Source organism: Octodon degus, unplaced genomic scaffold, assembly GCF_000260255.1.
Source record: "Octodon degus isolate 3935 unplaced genomic scaffold, OctDeg1.0 scaffold00027, whole genome shotgun sequence".
NCBI lineage: Eukaryota > Metazoa > Chordata > Mammalia > Rodentia > Octodontidae > Octodon > Octodon degus.
The window spans coordinates 12,334,943-12,354,007 of record NW_004524603.1 but is presented as its reverse complement, the minus strand read 5'-3'; the positions used below and the strand labels follow the sequence as shown (position 1 = coordinate 12,354,007).

General features: G+C 47.7%; 1 protein-coding gene across 4 annotated transcripts; it reads left to right on the top strand.

Annotated features, from left to right (window-relative positions):
- The first annotated feature begins 1,826 nt into the window (after positions 1–1,826).
- Casp2 (caspase 2) lies at positions 1,827–18,714 on the top strand. Of its 4 annotated transcripts, XM_004629025.2 has the most exons (11): positions 1,827–1,955; positions 4,722–4,872; positions 5,558–5,725; positions 5,869–5,950; positions 6,534–6,628; positions 6,883–7,059; positions 11,594–11,722; positions 11,828–11,918; positions 15,230–15,379; positions 15,502–15,611; positions 15,753–18,714. In XM_004629025.2, exons 1-11 carry the CDS (start codon positions 1,882–1,884, stop codon positions 15,882–15,884), a joined length of 1,359 nt encoding a protein of 452 aa, XP_004629082.1. In that variant the 5' UTR covers positions 1,827–1,881; the 3' UTR covers positions 15,885–18,714. The 4 variants fall into 4 exon arrangements, with proteins under 4 accessions (XP_004629082.1, XP_023568601.1, XP_023568602.1 ...); XM_023712833.1 differs by lacking the exons at positions 15,502–15,611; positions 15,753–18,714 and adding an exon at positions 12,005–12,065 and having other exon boundaries at positions 15,230–15,304; XM_023712834.1 differs by lacking the exons at positions 15,230–15,379; positions 15,502–15,611; positions 15,753–18,714 and adding an exon at positions 12,005–12,069.
- The last annotated feature ends 351 nt before the right edge of the window (positions 18,715–19,065 follow it).

The following is a 19,065-nucleotide window of genomic DNA, read 5'->3' as shown; positions in this document are numbered from 1 at the left end:
AAGGAAGGAAGACTTTGTGTGGCCCTGGGTGAAGCATGTTGTTTCTACACCAATCACTCAGGAGTAATCCAAGGTACCATAAATAACTTAAAAAACTACTACAGAAAAGAAAACAACAACGACATGCAGAACAAAACTTGTTTCAAAGTTTATTTTCACTGTCCCCATGGTTAACCACTTTGCTCTCAGTTCTAGCTGGCCCCCTCATGCTCCTGTTCCTGGCCCTCACAGTCGGGCCCTGCATTATTAAATGTCTGTTAAACCATATTCAGACAAAGTTCCAGGTTGCAAAAATGTTAATTTTAAAAGCAAAAAGATATAAACAACTGCAGTTACATGAATATGACCCCAACGAGCCAAGGATTTGACTCGGTTACAAAAACCTTAAACTGGCTTAACCTAGTTTTGTTTGTTTGTTTGTTTCGGTACCAGGGATTGAACTCAGGCCCTTGTGCTTGTCAGGGAAGCTCTTATTCCACTGAACCATCTGCACAGCACACCTACTTCATTTTTGTAACAAGATTTTAATCTTGTTCTGTAAAGCCTTGATCTTTTCTGTAAACCCCTACACATGTCAGACTATAAATTGTAACTGCCCTAATTAAAAAATATTACTCAGCATCCCAAAGAATGGGTAAAACTGTAACCAGATGCCCTTCCTGAGTACAGGAGTAATGACAATACCTTGAAAGAATCCCTTTTCCTTCCCCAACCCTGAAATTTTTCACCTTAAAGGGTGTGCTTTGTTTCAACTCAGCGCGCATTCTCCTTAGTTTCTCTGAGGGAGTGTTGCCACTAAGCTTGACTAATAAAGCACTCCAAATTCTTCCTTTGGTTTTGGTGTCTATTGTGTCGCGGAGTGCCACAATTTGTACCTGTCAGGAACTGCATTTCCATCTAAACATCATAAATAGAGACTTGGAACCAGAGAAGAAGGCCATGTGGGCGACACGACCTGAGTCTTCCTGCAACGCTGACTGACCTGCCCATGTCCTGTATTTCCAGGTAGAGCGAAGGTGAAGAGCAGGAACCTGGAAAAGGAAGAAAAGAAATGAGGCGAAGCTGTGTTATATCCGCCATGGATGCTCTGCCTCTATCAGATGCCTCAGTCATGTGAGGTATTCTTACCCTCTTTATAAAACGAGGACCCAAGGATTAGAGGATTTGGATAATTTGCACAATACACTCCTACTAACATTTTAAAAAAAGCATTAACAGACTTATGTTCCCAAGCCCACTGTGTTATCAGTACCATGTAACGACAGGAAGCCAGGCCATCCGCCACAAGCTCGTCTTGAGACCGCTGCTGGGGATGGACGGAAGACTCCACGCAGACAGAATGGGGGACAGTCGTGTCTGTCAGCGGGGTGGGCTGAGCAGGACCGCGAACACGTCCGGCCTCCCCCAAGAGCGCCCTCTAGTTCATGAAGCGCCTTCTGGCCCCAGCCGACCTACTCTAAAGCCGCGAGCCGGCGGGCCACAAAGGTCTCTGAGAAGAAATTGCGAGAGGCGGGGCGGCGGGGTCGGGGGCGTCCGGGGAGGGACTGCGGTTTCCGCGGGAAAGCTTAACCAATGGGATTCTTAGGTGGGCGGGGCACTGGCTTTGCCCGCCTCTTCCACTTCCGTTTCCCCGGCTCCTGCTCTCGCCCCATTGGACGGGGCTGCCCCGGCGGCGTCTCTGCGCCTGCGCACACACCTACCGCGACGGGGGCGACACCTGCCTGGCGCCCGGCGGGCGCTAGGAGCGGTAGTGCGCAGGCGCGGGTGCGACGGTGGCGGGGGGGGGGGGGTGGGATGCGGAGGAAGGGGGCGGAGGGGCGGAGGGGCGGAGGGTCCGCTTGGGTTGTGGGCAGTCCGTGCACAGCCCGGGAAAAGCGGGTAATGGCGGCCCCTAGCGCGGCGGCCCGACCCGCTGTGCAACAAAAGGGGCTCATGGCTGCCGACCGCAGGCGCAGGTGAGTGAGGGACGCCCCGGGGGGTTCGGGGAGGCCCGGGAAAAAGGGCCTGGGCCGGGGCGTGTGGCCCTGCAGCCCCTCGGCGGAGCCCTGGGAAGCGGCCGCGGCCGCGCTCCCTGCCAAGGGCGTGCGTGCTGCCGAGTCGGGGCGCTCCGAGCCTCCCCTCGCGCGGGGGTGTGCGGGCTGGTCCCTCGGCCTGGTGCCCTGTGCACGGAGGCGCCAGTTCCCTTTGTCTCTCCCAGCCTAAGAGTAGCCCTGCCCTGTCCTGCTAGATTGCAGCTTCTCCTCAAGATGCGCCAACCTCTCCTCTACTCACCGTACAAACTGTATATAGTCTGATCCTTTAAGAACCGATGAGACCTGCAGACTTGAGTGTTGTGTGCGTTTGCCCTGGGTTGCCTGCATCATGACCTGCATTTTCTGTGTACAGTGACAGTATTTTTTTCAAAGAATTCAGCACAGGCTTTGGGAGTTGAGCGCTTGGAAAGAGCTAGTGGGTTCCTGTAGGTCCGTGAGTGTCTCTGCCCCTCTTGGTCCCCGTTCGAGGCAGACAGTCACCCAGGTGACTTATTTTTAATTAGCGCTGTTCCAAACCAGGAGATTAATTTAGGACTTTGAAGAAGGGTCCTTCAGGAGGACACCGATCTTTGGGATGCTCACAGTTAGGACTTACCCCGTGGTGTGATGGGAAGAAGAGGCAGGTGCGCAGAGAGTGCTTGATACTTTCGATGGAAAGCAGTGAGCTGTTGGATGAAAATCCCTGTCTGGAACTTTCGCTAGAGTTTAGAACTGGTGAGGTGTGGGTATGGATGAGGTTGCGTGGAGAAAGGTATTTTGTGAGAGGGTTTGAATGCCCAGTCAGCAATTAAGGGAGGGTCCAAAGTCCCGTAAAGGAAACGGTATAGTAGGAGAGGACAGAGAGGATGAAGGTTGGTGTTGTGAAGGCTAGTGGAAGAGAAAGCTTTAAGGAGTACGTACCTATTTAGTCAAGAAAGACATCTGCTCCATCATTGGTAGTATCTCCTGAGGAAGCAGCCAGCAACTGAGGACATCCCCACCTTTGTTTTTACAAAATTTTGCATATATCGACATTGTTGCTGTGCTGGTGTGCTTTAATTCTTAAGTGAGTGATTTGTATAGATGCTGTTATAGAGGAGGTTTCAGTGACGAGTTTGGAGCAGCAGGTGTAGTATTCTCAGCACCTCTTCTGCCTCAGGACCCCACTTCCTCTCCTGGGTCTCCCGAGTTCCTCCCTTTTTATCTAACTTTATGAACCTCTAGGCCAAGAACATTTTCATGCTACATACACCCATCCTGGATACCTGATATTTCAATGATTTGAAGGTTCTGTTTCCTCTCACCTTTTACCTTTTTTTTTTTTTTTTTTTTTTAAAGCTTGGATATGCTTCTTTCTCAAGAGGGTACAAATTAGAATTGAAATAAAAATTACAAGTGATACAGAGTTTCATTAACAAAGTAATATGAATTTCGTAGCATTTGTTGCAGTGCATATCATCTTTAAAATCAACCTGCAATTTTTTTTTTTTTTTTTTTTTTAAATGTGTTTGGTACAGGGTCTCACTGCACAGCTTGGAGCAGTGATACTCTGCTGTTTTCGGTCTCCCCAGGGCTAGAATTAAAAGCATACGCCACAGCACCTGGTCAGCATGATATGTGGTCCTAGGGATCGAACCCTGGTCCATGCACTTGCTTAGTCTGCTGAGCTCTCTTGTCCGCATTTTAAAAAACATCTTCAGCTAGAAAGTGAAACAGTAGAGGATCAAGTGTGGAAAGGATGCTGTGCCTGACTAAGGAAATGCCTGGAGAATTTGACAGGAAAGATACATATTTCACGCTTTTCTTTTTAAAGGAATTCTTAATTTGAAATGAGTGAGGATCCTACTAGGAAGGAAGCTCATAGGGAAAAACAAGATTAAAATAGTGTCACTTTGCTTTTTCACTGCCATCAGGACCTTGATGTTATATGTTTGAAAGGTAAGGCTAAGGCTAGAGACCTCTTGATTTATATAAATTAGGCACCTAGACATATATAGTGAAAATGAGACTCTTCTAATTTAAAAGTAGAAGCTAATTTGTTTCCAAGCCAATAGTGTAAAGAAATCTTTGAATTGACAGTATTCCTAGCAAACGAAATGATTTAGTGTCCCTTGCATTCGGATTCCAGATTGTGATTTCTTGTCTGTCTGTTGGGAGTCATGTTGTGTCCCTCCTTGATATTTTTATGACTTTCCTGTTATGTTTGCTATTTCCCCACATCGTAGAGGATTCCGGTTTCCAGTGTCGTTTTGTCACAGAAATATAAAAGTTGGAGAGAAACATTTGCAGAAGTAATCTAGAGAAGAGTGTATCCCCGTTTAACCTGGCTGTTGCTCGTTCTGTTGGAGAACATTTTAAACTTAAATCAGCTTTAGATTACTAATATACAACACATTCTGAAATTACTCTCTTAAAGTTGTTTTGCCAGAGGACGGCTCCTTGAAGGGTGTGTATGTGTTATTTTCAATACGATGGATATTTCCCTCATTTGGGCTTACCATTCACCTCAGGTGGTCCCAGTTATACTCCACAAACAATTGTACATTATTCCCTTAAGACCATGTGGCTGCTTAGTACATCTTTGAATTTAACCAGACTCAACGAAACAGGCTTGATCTTGGTTGTTCTAAGCCCTGATTACTTGGATCTTATCCACGCACACCTCTTCCGCTGACACTTGACACCTTCTTCATCTCCACCTTGCTATAGGGTAATAGGAGCATGTGGCATGCGTCCTGACCATCAGGAAACTCTAAAAAGGAACCGAGTGGTGCTGGCCAAGCAGCTATTGCTGAGCGAGCTTTTAGAACATCTCCTGGAGAAAGACATCATTACTTTAGAGATGAGAGAACTCATCCAGGTATGTGGAGGCGAAAGAGAGGGCGAGGCCAAGGAGATAAATTGGAATGGCAGAAGGTAGAGCGTGGGAGGATGTTATGTCTGAGGAAATGCCTTAAGAATTTGACAGGAAAGTTATATATTTCAAGATGAGGTGGCTGGGGAGATAGCTCAGCAGTCTAAGCACCTGCCTGGCAAGTGCAAGGACCTAGGTTCAATCCCCGGCACTGCATGCACTGCTGACCCCTGAAACTGTGTGTGGTGGCACATGCCTGTAATCTCAATGCTGGGGAGGCTGAGACAGGAGGATCACTGAGTCTGAGCTATGTAGTGAGACCCTGCACCAAATAAATAAGTAAAAGATAAAAAAAAAAAAAAATCAAGGTGAATGAGAGGGACTTCAGATATATATATAGATATATATATATATAGATATATATATAGATAGATAGATAGATAGATAGATAGATTTTTTTTTTTTTTTTTTTAGGAATTAATTGGGCCTGGGAGATGACTCAGTAGAATAAGTGCTTGCCTGGCAAGTGCAAGGACCTGAGTTCAATCCCCGGTTCTGCCAAAAAAAAAACCACCAAAGGAATTACTTTAAAATGAGTGAGGACATTATGAGAAAGAACATGTATATGGAAAAAGCAGGATTAAAACTAGATTAAGTAAATCTGATGTCATGTTTTCTTTCTGTGTCTTAGGCCAAAGTGGGCAGTTTCAGCCAGAATGTGGAGCTCCTCAATTTGTTACCCAAGAGGGGCCCTGAGGCCTTCGATGCTTTCTGTGTGGCGCTGCGGGAGACCAAGCAGGGTCACCTAGAGGACCTTTTGCTCACAACCCTCTCTGATCTTCAGCATGTACTCCCACAGGTATGAGACTCTAGAAATGTGGAGTTCTGGGGAGGGTTCACTTGGCTGGAAAGAACCTCTGTGGGGCAGGGTAAGGAAGAGATCTTTATTTGGCCAGGACCGTCTCCTTCAGGTTGGTCACAATATGTCCTGATTTCTTGCAGTTGAGCTGTGACTATGACATGAGCCTCCCTTTGCCCGTGTGTGAGTCCTGTTCTCCTCCCAAGCAGCTCCGCCTGTCATCAGGTGAGAATTGATGGGGAACGGCGACCTCACCCATTGATTTCTCAAATGTGACCAATGTCTAGTTTCTCCCGTATAGGAGACATATTTCCTATTGGGCATGGCTCCTCACTGTATTCATTAGGACCTAGGAGGACAGTTTAGATAAGGAATTTATATAAGCCACTAGTTGGGTCCTTTTGCCTTACAGGTAACATTCTTCAAGTTAATTGGCCCTTTGAACTGTTTATAGTGGTTAGAAATCCTGCACATGATTAGCTCGTCCTGCCATGAAAGCTGGAGAGAAGGCTACCATTAGGGCCATGAGCCTGCTGAAGGGCAGCCTAGTGATAAGAATCAGGATTTGATCTGATAGCCCTTTTTCAGTCGTTCAGCACCTACTGCATGCAAGCCAAGTATGGAAGCCGTGTGGTAGCTTGGTCTGAAGCCAGCAGGGTCTGTGCCTGGGTGAAGCTTACAGATCAAAATGTGGGTCGGGGCACTGTATTTTTTAAGACCAATTCAGAGGGGAGCCCTAAGGTGACTGTGGTGTGCGGGAGTGGCGGTTTAAACTGTCTCCCAGTATTCTGGCTTTGCCTTACTGCAGATGTGGTGGAGTGCTCCCTCGATAACGGCGACGGCCCTCCCTGCCTCCAGGTGAAGCCTTGTACCCCCGAGTTTTATCAGACACATCACCAGCAGGTGAGTGTTGCATAACAGCACGAATTGGGCAAGGAGATATCTGTGTGGGACATCTCAGCCTACATGGTATCCACTTACTATTTTCTCTGTCAGAAAGTCCTTGCTGATTGTTACGTGTGGAGGCGTTTCTGTTTTTACCTGGTAATGTTGAGATTATAGTATCATTATTATTATTATTTTGGAAGTGGCTCGTCTAGTGGGGTCATCATGGCTTATGTGGTGGTTAACAAGCTCTAACTGACCTCCCTTGTCAGGCCTACAGGTTGCAGTCCCAGCCTCGAGGCTTGGCACTGGTACTGAGCAACGTGCACTTCACGGGAGAGAAAGACCTGGAATTGCGCTCTGGAGGAGAGGTGGACTATAGCACCCTTGTTGCCCTCTTCAAGCTTTTGGGCTATAGTGTCCACGTCCTGCATGACCAGACTGCACAGGTACCTCGGGCTGGAGAAGCGGCCTGTGAATCAGGGTGGCGCCCCGCGTTGAGGCTGGATGCATCTGCTGCCCTTTGGTTTTCCACTTGGGTCTTTTAAGTGCTGGTCTTATGGTCTCACTAGAAAGAAGGAATTCGGGCCAGCTAGCTGTTTAAATGTTTGACATCTAGGGTAGCTGTGCTTTCAGGGAGTAAGAATTGTTAGTCTAGGGTTAAGTTCTGCCTTTTACGTGTTCAGAAACTTGACTCCCAGGCCCTCAGGAAGTGATGAAACAGTAAGATTCGTGCTAACCAACTCACAGGAGATATTTATAAACCAGGACCGCACAGGGTATTTTATTTCCTGGTTGCTGCCGCTACTTAGAGCCCAATTATTATTTTGGCGATTGACTTGGCAGACAAGATTCCTTCAAATGGGAATCTGTAAATATTGCTTAGGGGCTGTCTAGTGAGTCGTGTGGGGAAATCCCTTCTTAGTGTGGCCTGAAAATCTTAATCTTAGGCTAGATTGACTCTGGATTAGCTTCTTACAAGTCTTAAACATTTTCATTATGGGTTATTTAGTCCTTGTTAACCTCAACTACTGAACTGTGCTATGCCTAACGTTCTTGACCTGTTCGTAAATTTGTTAACTCTTGTAGCCATTTCTTGCCTTTGGAGTTATCGGTGGTGAAAATAAAATTTCTAGAAGACCCACATGGACTTGTTGGGATATAGGGTCTTGGTGCTGTGTTCAGCGTGGGCTGTATGGTTTTCGTTGTGGCCTCAGCTCTGCCACTTTATGAGAGCTGCATGTTTGCTGTGCTTTGGGGACAGCCAGGCTCGTGATAAGGTGCCTGGGTGTTGTCTTTTCCATGCCGTCTTTCCTGGCTTCTCATAGCAACGTAATAAAAACACCCTTGCTTTAAAGCTGTGACCAGAACAATATCTCTGGTCATGAAGTAATGAAGTAGATTATGAGCTGTCCCGAGGCATCTGCTAGGTACGACTGGAACAAAAGCAGCTTACCCCTGCCATTGCTATATAATGTCTTTTCATGTTGCTGCAGTAAAACCCCCCAAAGTTCAAGGAAGAAAGCTTTCCGATGTTTCAACTCACAGTTTGCAGAAGTTTTATTCAAGAGTTGCCTGGCTCCAAGCAGGGTGACATGGCGAGCGCGATTGCAGAGGAGAAATACTCCATGGCAGGAAGACCGCAGAAGCAAGCAAGCAGCGAGCCACTGTAGCTTCTGTCTATGCTTTTTCTGTTCCATCTCAGCTACTCAGCTTAGGGCAGGGAGCATTCACGCCCAGAGCCGTGCAGACCAGTCAGTCAGTGGGCTGATTCAGTAATCGTGCACCCCTAATCTGCCTTCATGTTCTAGATCCAGCCACCTGTGAGAAAGCCCCACCTGTGAGCGCATGGGACTGGGGAGACACAGGCCGTAGCAACTAAGAAAAAGGAATCTGTTAGGAGGCCACCCAACAAAGTGCGTGCTCTGCGTGTCTTCTAGACATTGTGATCTGGCCGTTGCTTTTAGGAGGGATGGGTCGTAGCATGCTACTCAGAAGTATGCGCACTTGGTAAGGGCATGCCTGGTAGTTAAAGGCACCATACTGAGTCACCAGGTCAGCTAGATATAGTCCTGATTTTTGAGCCGTTCTGTAGATTAATGAAACCATGAGTGCAGTTCGCAAATGCTATTTCCATTATGGAAGACCAAATCCCAATTCAAGGTCATGTTGATTCCCATTCTCTGCTTAAATTTTTATGTAACTACAGTTACATGATAAGTACAGTCGTGTACTGATAAAATTATTTAAATTGAAAGTGTTTTTGAGTTGTGAGAAACATTGACAGTTATGATTGACTGTCCTAACTGTAACTACAGTTACAGAGAAGTTAAATTTTCAGCATCGTGTAGGGAAACTGTTAGCTATCAGAAACTTGAAAAGTGGGCCTTGGGTTCTAGGACTCACACATTGATGGGGGAGTGTTGAGTGTCAGCAGAAAGGAAACAGGGCCCCTTGTGTTCCCAAGGCCAGGTGAGGTAGGAAGCACTGCCCCAGTCAGTGTGGGCAGCAGGGTGAACGGAGCAGTGAGACTTGTGGACGCTGCCGAGGTGCTGAGGTAGAGTGGAGGGGCGAGGGCTTCCCAGACGGGAGCTGTCTAACCAAGAGCTGTGTGTGTGCTTGCCATAAAGCGGGCGGGCGGTTGCTGTGAGTCGTAACTCGCTGCACTGACTATCTGCAGAGTGCTGTCCTCCTGGCAGACCAGACTCAAAGCCAAGATTTAAGATGTGCCTCTTGCCTTCACAGGCATGTTGGACTTTAGAAATAAATTTCATTTGGCTATAAGAAATATGTAAGAAATAGTAGGTCAGGTGGGGTGGTGCATTCCTATAATCCCACCACTAAGGAGGCTGGGGCAGGAGCACAGCACAAGTTCAAGGCCAGCCTAGACCACATAGCATGATCCTATCCAAAAAAAAAAAAAAAAGTAGACGGGCATGGTTCTCACAACTGTAATCCCAGCGCTGGGGAGGCTGAAAATAGGACCACTACGAGTCCAGGCTGCATAGTGAGACCCTATACCAAATACATTAAAAAAAAAAAGTATAATCCTACAGCATCCTCTTGTGTTGAAAACACTGACAAGAATGCTGCTTTGACTTTGTTGCCCTCTATTGACTGAACTAATCCCACTGAGTTTGAATACTCAAATTTGGGAATTATTTGAGTAGATGCCTAAGTATGTCTGTAATGCTTACTATATTTGGGCAAAATTTAACTTTGCCTCATGATAAGTACAGTCGTGTACTGATAAAAGTATTTACATTGAAAGTGTTTTTGAGTTGTGAGAAACATTGACAGTTATGATTCGCTTCAATTTATATATTCTACGAACAAATGAATTTTAACTAAGCTTTATTCTTTAAGATTTCTATTACGGTTGGCTGTGGTTTGCCCAGGAACTACACGTACTTTTTCAAAATAATCCATTTCTCTATTTCCAGTTAAATTGTCTGTCGCATCTTTCGTGTACTTACATTTCAGTTATCTGCGAAGTATTCCAAATAAGAGAATTAGGAAATCTCAAATTTTGATATATCCAAATCAGCTGGAAAGTTTGTTAAAAAGGGTTTTGTAGCCCAAGATTTCATAATCCTCGCAAATTCCTAGGCGATGTTGCTGTGGTTGCTTTAGGGACCACCCTTTGATTTCTTCTGTGTTGTCTTTTGTACCAGGGATGGAACTCAGAGGACCTTGCACTTGCCAGGCAGGTGCTTGTGCCGCTGAGCTGTCTCCCTGGCCTGGGACAACTCTTGGAGAACAAGTGTGCTTTTCTGTGCACGAGCATAATGTTAAGCATATGTGTGCTGTTCTGCCCAGGTACCATACCCATCCTCATCATGCTATGTTGGTTGAACTGAATTTGTAAGGTGTAGAATTCAGTTGGACTGCAAGGTTGGTCTTTAATAGGTTTCTTTCAAAAAGATGGTGATGTGATTATTGCTGTATTAGGCCTGCACCTTTTAATGCCAGGTCTTTATAGTATGTCTGAGATGCAGCAGTTAAGTAATGTCTGTGCAAAATCTCAATCCTCAAAACTTAAAAGAGAAAATTTAGATGTAATTATTTTCTTACTGAATGGGGGAGCTCTCTCTTTTTTTTTTTTTGCGGAACCGGGAATTGAACTCAGGCCGTTGTGCTTGCCAGGGAAGTGCTTATTCCACTGAGCCATCTCCCTGGCCCTTTCTTACTAAATGAAAATCAGAACCTTCAAGGGTAAAACTCCTTGTTCTGGTTTCCAGGCCTGGCACTCAAAGCTAGATGGGTCCAACCCGTAACCCGAGTGTGTAAGCTGCTGTGACAGCTCAGTCCACCCTGCACTCTCTGCACAAAGCATCACCTCCTGGATCCTCCCCAGCCTACATGGGAAGTCTACCCAGTACTGTTGTTCCCTACCATTGCGGCTCTTGCCCTCCTCTCCAATAAAGGCTCTGGTTGCTGATCAGGGGAGTCAGAGTTGACTAGCTTATGAGTAGTTCCATTAATAACTTTGGTTAATCTCATTCTTAAGTTACTTTGAGGCTGTGAATCTGTACTCAGAATTCTATGTGAAGTCAGGCTTTTTTTTCTTGGGAGTGCAGACTTGTGGAAGGCTTTCTGATACTCTTTGTGACTACACGAGTATAGTGGAGCCTCATTGCATGAGCTTAATTCTTTCCACTGTTCTCATCCTGAACCGGATCAAATCTGGTGGTTAGGGTCAATATTGACCTTGTCAGGAAATTTGATGCAGTGTGCAACCAGAATTATGGAAATTAAGTTTGTGAACTGTTGGCTTTTCTCCTTTTTCTTTTTTTTTTTTTTTTTTTTGCGGAACCTGGGATTGAACTCAGACCCTTGGGCTTGCCAGGGAAGCGCTTATTCCACTGAGCCATCTCCCCGGCCCCTCTTCTGATCATGTAGGTTTTCAAACAGAAACAAGAGCCCAGTGCTTCCACGGGTGTGGAGTACGGCGCTCAAGCCTGAAAGGTGTTTTCCTCCTAGGAAATGCAGGAGAAGCTCCACAGCTTCGCACAGTTGCCCGCGCACCGGGCCACAGACTCCTGCGTCGTGGTGCTCCTCTCACATGGGGTAGAGGGCAGCGTCTATGGCGTGGACGGCAAACTGCTGCAGGTGCGTGTCCTGCTGCGGAAGCCCACGCAGCTGCTCCCCTCCCTCGCCCATCTTCCCATGGATGAGGCCTCGCTGACTTCAGCCTCCCTTCTTTCTTTCTGGCAGCTGCAAGAGATTTTTCGGCTTTTTGACAATGCCAACTGCCCCAGCCTGCAGAACAAGCCAAAGATGTTCTTCATCCAGGCCTGCCGTGGAGGTGAGTGCTGCCACGGCAGCCAGCAGCTGGGTGATGGCTCCAGGACAGCCCCCTCCAGCTCTCACTTTCCTGTTTGCTCCTCTCAGGTGCTAGCGGACCCCCTGGGCACCTCCTTCTGTTCCCTGCTGCCACCGCCTCTCTTGCTCTGTAAGTGTCTCCGATGCATGGGGTGTGCTGGGACTTGGGCAGCCGCGGCGCTCAGGCTGGTCAGCTCTCCATGCACCACCATGTCCTGCTCCCAGGATTCTCGTCAGTGTCCTAGCCTTTTTTTCTGAGCACTTGGACCCTGCTGTGCTTATCAACGCAGATGCACTTTGTTGTTATTTGTTCTGGTTTAGGATTTTTCTGTTTGTCTCAGCTTCCTGTTGGTCTCCCTCTGTTTGCTTCTTTTCTTTCTCTTCCTTCCCCCTTTTCACTTTCTCCTTAGGCGTCCCCATTCATCTAGCTTCCACTCTTGCCGCCTTCTCTTTCTCATTCATGGACCTCGCAGGGAAGCAGTCCAGAACCGCATCAGCCCTGGCCTCTCCCCTAAGCTGCTTCTGTCCCTCTTCTTTCTTGCATGCAGTTGTTCTGCCCCTGTAAGAGCCAGGCCTGTGAAACAAGGCTCCGAAGATACAATGGCTGCTTATCATCTTGGAGGAAAACAGTAGTAATTAGGAGTTCTAAATTTGGAGTCAGATGCTGACTCCACTACTTAGTAATTATGTGAAGTTAGAAGCGTTACTTGACGTCCCTCCACCCCGGTTTCCTTCATGTAAAGTGTAGATTGTCACTGTACTGGCTCAATAAGGTTGTGGTGATTAAAGGGAGTTGCACATATAGGAGCTTGCGTAGCACAGCGTCTCAGGCAGAGGCAGAGAAAGCCGGCTGGGGCTGTTACAACATGATTAGTGTCCACAAAGGGCTTTTCGTTTTGGTACAAATTCACTTTATCCAAATATTCAAATGACTTTTTTAAGCTGTTGTTTAATAAGTAAGGGATGTGATACGACATGACCAAGACTGGTAGGTGATACCACAGAAGCAAAGGAAAACAGGAGCTTTTCTAAGAAACTTGTGGGATTCCTCAGGAAACCAAAGAAATATACATGAAGGAGCTTGAGACTGGTTCCCAAACAAGGGTAAAATTAGTGAGATGGAAACTGCACTTATGCCAGAGTATGCAGTTAAAGTAGATAGTTTTCAGTGGGATTAGTTCAAAGAGACTGGAAAAGGTAGGGCTTAACTTGGACCCAGGACATCTGATTTACAGAGGTGCAGGGAGACAATCTTTTCCCAGGAAGCAGTGCGTGGCCTGCAGACACACTGGGCTACAGAGTGTGTGTTGTGCCCCTCACCCCTTTCCACCCCTGGGCTTAGATCGAACTAAAAAGCTGAGCACCTGTGTGTGCGGTTAATGTTGCTGGGCATAGAAGGCGATCCAGCTGATTACAAACCCTTAGTCACAGCTGGGATGTTGGCCTTCAAAAGATGAGTACAGAGATGTGGAGAACTTAAGGAAGAAACGGTCTGTGGTGCTTCCCCTGGCAAGGTGACCGGGACAGCGTTAGCTGGGAGATGATGAAGGACAGCACGTACAAGGAGCAGGAGCGGGGGTTTTTGTCCTGCTGTCTTCCCAGTGCGTGGTGGCACCAGTGCATGTTGAGGGAACAGGTGGAAATTATCTACTCTAAAAGTCCTAATGATACAGAAAACGGATGAGGGTATTGTGGAGAAAGAACTATATTGAACAGTAGGAGAATAGTCCTCTCATCTCCTGAATTACTTACCTAGCTTGGCCTATTTCCTTTTAACAGTCGTTACCAGCAAAATAAAGACATGAGTGGTCATTTTCTTCTGAATTCAGATATACATACGATACTGCATCTAAATAAGGAGTAGTTGCCCTTTTCTGGAGTAACCAGAATCTTTGGTTCCGTCTTTCCAACTTTATGAGATGACCGGTGGCCCATTATTCCTGTAAGGGTTTGAGCTCACCAATCTTCCTGTTGTATTTGTCTTACTCAACATTGAACAGAGTGCCACTGTTGGCCCAGCCAACTGACTTCTAAAGTGGAGACCAAGCTTGATGAGGACAGTGACTTTCTTCCCTGTGTCCCTCGTGCTTAGAGACAGTGCCGTGCTACCTGGAAGTTGCTCAGTAGATTCTGACTAAGTCAGTGACTCGTGATGCTTACCCCCCCACCCACCCTGCCAATTCTTCCCATATTCCCTTCCTTGCTGGGCCCCCTTGAGCGCTGGGTGGAGAATACCCTGCCTTTGCTGTGCTGGTGTGCGCATGCTCCGGTCTCCCTTCCCTAGCAGCCGCATCGCTGCCTAGCTCCTCTGTAAGAGCAGCAGCACAGTCAGCATGTGTCCTGAGAAAGGAGGGCCCGCCTGGGAGTCTGCACAGCTCACTCGGACACTGTGCTGAAGTGGAATGGCGCCATGCTGAGTTCTTCCTCTTCTAAACTTCTCTCAAGGGGCCGGGGAGATGGCTCAGTGGAATAAGTGCTTCCCTGGCAAGCTCAAGGATCTGAGTTCAGTTCCCAGTTCGCAAAGCAAAACAAAATAAACTTCTCTCAGATCTTGGCTGCCTGCTGTAACTTGTCTTCTGAATAAGTAAGAAGTAAATGCGCCCAAAATAACAAAGCCAGCTGGGTGAGGTGGCACATGCCTGTAATCCCAGCACTGGGGAGGCTGAGGCTGGAGGACTGCCATGAGCTCAAGGCCAGCTTCAACTACACACAGGACCCTGCCTGGAAACAAATGAAAAGACCAAAACCACCTTAGAAACTGATAGTGCTTATTAGTTTTATGGTTCAATTTTTTTAGCCGATAGTTTAGCGTGCAGCTCAGAGTTTTGTATGGCATACATGTTGTGACAACCATGTAGCAACCACGGTTTGGCTTATTACTTTTTTGCTTACATAATAAAACTGAATATGTACTGAAATAAAACCAATAAAAAAAACCACTCAGGTGTTTCAGATATTTTACTAACTGAACAAGTGAATCAGACCTACATGATTTTTAGTTCTGTTTACAAAGAGTGTTTGCCTTGGCTGCTTTTTAAGCAGAATGGGAAATGTTCCAGCCCTGTGTATGCGCATGTGCTTGAGTGTGGTGCCTGGCCCAGTAGGCGCCCCTGAGTCATGGTGCGTGCTGGGAAAGTAATAATCTTTCTTTCTTTTATTCCTCAGCTATAGGTTGGAGGCCACAGCTGCAAATGGCTCTCTGCAGTCATTATGGCAAACTTGGCCATGTTTATGACAGGCCCGTGAGAAATGGAGGAAACTAATACATGTGTCCATCCTGTCTACCTTCTGCAGATGAGACTGACCGTGGGGTTGACCAGCTAGATGGAAAAGACCATGCGAGGCCTGCTGGGTGCGAGGAGAGTGACGCGGGTAAAGAGGAGCTGCTGAAGATGAGACTGCCCACCCAGTCCGACATGATCTGCGGCTATGCCTGCCTGAAAGGTATTTTGAGTTCCAAAAGTAATTAGAAGACTGTACCTTCCTAGATCTGACTGGGGGTTCCCGGCACTGTATGAGTCCAGCTATGTGAGGATTCTCTGTGACCTTCACACCTCTGGTTGCAGGAACTGCTGCCATGCGCAACACCAAGCGGGGTTCCTGGTACATCGAGGCGCTGGCTCAGGTGTTCTGCGAGAGGGCTTGTGACATGCATGTGGCCGACATGCTGGTTAAGGTAGGTCTGCTGGGGCTGGCCCAGTAAACCTTTCCATCTCTACACTGTTCTTCCTTCCCCCTTTCCATAATCCCTGCCCTTCCTGCTGGTCTGCTGTCCTGGAAATGCACCTGACTGTGAACCCTTGCTTCTGCCTCACAGGTCAATGCCCTCATCAAGGAGCGTGAGGGCTATGCCCCTGGCACAGAGTTCCACCGATGTAAGGAGATGTCTGAATACTGCAGCACCCTGTGCCGTCCGCTCTACCTGTTCCCAGGGTACCCTCCCACGTGATGCCGCCCCCTGCGTCTGTCAGAGGCGCCTGGACCACAGAGGATGGCAGAGCCATTTCAGGATGCGTGGCTCCTGTTCTGCCCCTCAGGGATATGGGACTCTCAGGCCTGTTTCCTGTGCCCGTCATCTCACCTTTCGGGACTGTAGACCTGTGTGGAGCACTCTCCCTCAGGGCCGACGCTGGCTGGACTGTCAGCCAGGAATGTTTCGGCTGCAGTCCAAGCGCCTGTCAAGTGGTTGTTTTGAATGCAGTATATTGGGAGCGAGCATGGGGCTTGCTCGATGTCTGCGTTGTTTCTGCCCCCACGGCTTTTGTAAGGAGCACTTGTATTATGCTGGTTGAAGAGATCGCCTCCTATCTGTTCTCCTTCATTTCCACACTGCACTTCTCCCCAGAGTGACAGCTAGAGGGTCAGAAGGTATCCCAGTTCCAGGTGGACATTTCCGCTTGGCTTTGAAGAAGCAAGCATGACTAGGATACACTCTGCTGCCCTGAGCAGAAGTGCCTGTGATCCTGCAGGACTGCCAGCCCCAGTGAAGGACGTGTCGCACCTCCACCCCCTGCTCCTTAGGGTTCCCGGTGCCCAGCCTCTCCGCAGAGCTAGGGTCTGCGTGCTCGGCCCAGAAGTCTTAGAGGCTTCCGTAACCACTCCCTGAGCTGTCCCTGAAAGGAACCTCATGGGGAATGTTGTCAGAGGGCAGGGAAGAAGGGCACGCCTGCACACCCTGGGACCTTCTCCCTGCAAGGCATCCCCTTGTTACCTTTTACTTCATACTTAGATTTCTAGAAAAGCTCCCCACTCGTTACCGCTCTGGGTACCATGTGCCACCCTGTCCAGCCGTCAGCCTCAGAATCGGGCCCCTTGGTTTTGTGTGGTTGCAGCTCCTCTCCCTGCTTCAGCAACACCTTGCTGACCCCTAAAGGCCCTCTTTCCCATTCCTGTTCTTTGCCTCCAATCTGTATTTTGTGTAACAGTCTTTGGCTTTTAAGTACAAATACAATGCCTCTCTCCTTCTTGGACCTCTGGGCTTCCCTTCTGCACCTTGTCTGGATCAAGGTTTGAGACCTGGCTTTGCCTGCCCTTGAACCTCATTATGCTCCAGCCCTGGTGGCCTGGACTCTGGTTCTGTGACCCTGGACACTGCGTGTCCACTACTGTTGGCTGGGGTAGCGTCTCTTCCTTCATCTTGTGGAGAATTCCGGGCCACTTTGTCCGCGGACAGTCTCCTGTTACTGCATCCTGGTTAATTCTTTTGTTGCACTTACAGGATCTGTAATTCCATATGTTTATTTTGCTGGTTCATTTTTTTTCTCCCTACTAAGCTGCAGGCTTCAAGAGGGCAGGAACCCAGCTCCCTTCGCAGTGTGTATCCAGTCCCTGACACTGCTCCTCATAAATGTTTATAAGAGGAAAAGAGAAGCACCAAACTGTAGCTAGAATCCTTTTGGATAAAATTTTCTTTTTGACCTTATAGTTTAGTACTTGTACTGTTATGTTTTCCAAGTGTTTTGTTTCTATCCACGGGCATTTTTAGCTCCTTGAAGAACTGTCACATGTGAGGCATCTTCCTTCCCATCTGTCGTGCCCGGCAGAGAAGTCGGCCTGTAGCTGTCAAGGTGCTTGATAAATAAATGTTTGTTCTATGAGCCAGAGGGTTGGAAGACTTGCCGTCGAGTCCTGCCTTGGGGTCGGGATGGGATGGATATATTTTAGTGATACAACTCGCCCACTTTCCACTGCCAAGATTTTTTTGTATAGCTATCAGGTGCCAAATAAATGTTCGTATTTGTTACTGGGGCGTGCCTTGCATCTGTTCATGTGGGTACTTGGTCTTCTTGGGTCCACATACCTTCGTTCCCCAGCTCCCCGTCATTCTCCCTAAGAGACACACCTAGAGTCGAAACCCCTCTCCTCTAGCTGCCCCAGTCTTTTACATGTAGTAATCTGGACTTTGTGAGTTGTCACAGCACTGCCCGCAGTTGCTTACAGTCAGATGAGGTAGAAGTCATTAGCAGGCAGTGCTGGTTCTGGCTTACCAGCTGGCCCAATAGACTGGGCTGGCATGGTAGAGCAGTAGGATCTCATTTCTCACATGGTCCAAGTGGAGTGTAAGGTTTTCTAGAGCAGCGTGAACGAAGCAATTCACACTAAGCGATGGAATCTTCAACCAGGCTGTGGGGTTCGAGCCAGGGGAAGGGGGAGTTCTGTAGAAGCCTTGTGTGAGAAACCTGCGATTCCAGGGACTTGCTTAGGAGTGTTAAGGAGCAGGTGGCTGGCTAGGAAGAGCCAAAGGACATGGCGTTGAGCTGGACATGACCCGGTAGAGGGGAAGTCGGTGCAGAACAACACTGAGGCCAGTGAAACAAGCAGTGGAGAGGGCAGTAAAAATCTAAGGTGTGACCAGAATCCATAGGAGTAAGAACCCATTTTCAGGATAGGAAAGCTTTTCGGAGTTGTGATGTCTCTGGGAAGTATGGAGCCTGGTCTGAGCTGGAGGCCGTCCCCTCCCCTCCCTGCCCTTGAGTAGGGTGTCAGGTTGAATTTCACAGCTCTCTGCCCTGCCCCCACTTACCTCTGCCAGGGGATTCTCTTCTAAAATTATCCCCCTCTGAGCTGGGGGCTGCCCCCTGCTGCCTTTCCCCATCCTGTTTTCTCAGATGGGAAGAGAAACACGGGAAGAGCAAAGCTGTGGGGTTAAGGGGAAGGGCAGTGTTCAAAGGCAGGGCAGACCCACAGACTGTAATAATAGCGGCCACTAACCAAGTGTGTACCCCATGGCAGCCACATCCCACCCTCCCCACAGCCCTGCAAGGAAATCATTTTCCCATATTTTTTAGAGGAAAATGCGGCTTAGAAGCTTTGAAATGGAAAACATAAAGATACCAACTCTTGAGTTGTGCAAGCTCTTATTTTGAATGTTACTGAACATATTGAAGACCTTTACCAATGTTAACAATAAAGTCTCAGTTGCCTTTATCCAAAAATGAAAGTTATTTCTACCATGAAAAATTCTTATAAAGATGATGCATGGAAAGTATCCTGTTTGAAAAGCTGGAAGGGAAAGATCCGTTGAGCGCTGCAGGGAAGGCCTAACCTGCAGGGTACAGGAGAGCCCAAATTCTTCAAAAGTAGAGCAAGGCCCAAGAAGGAGTGGTGTAAGCTCTGCTGCAAGGCGTCCT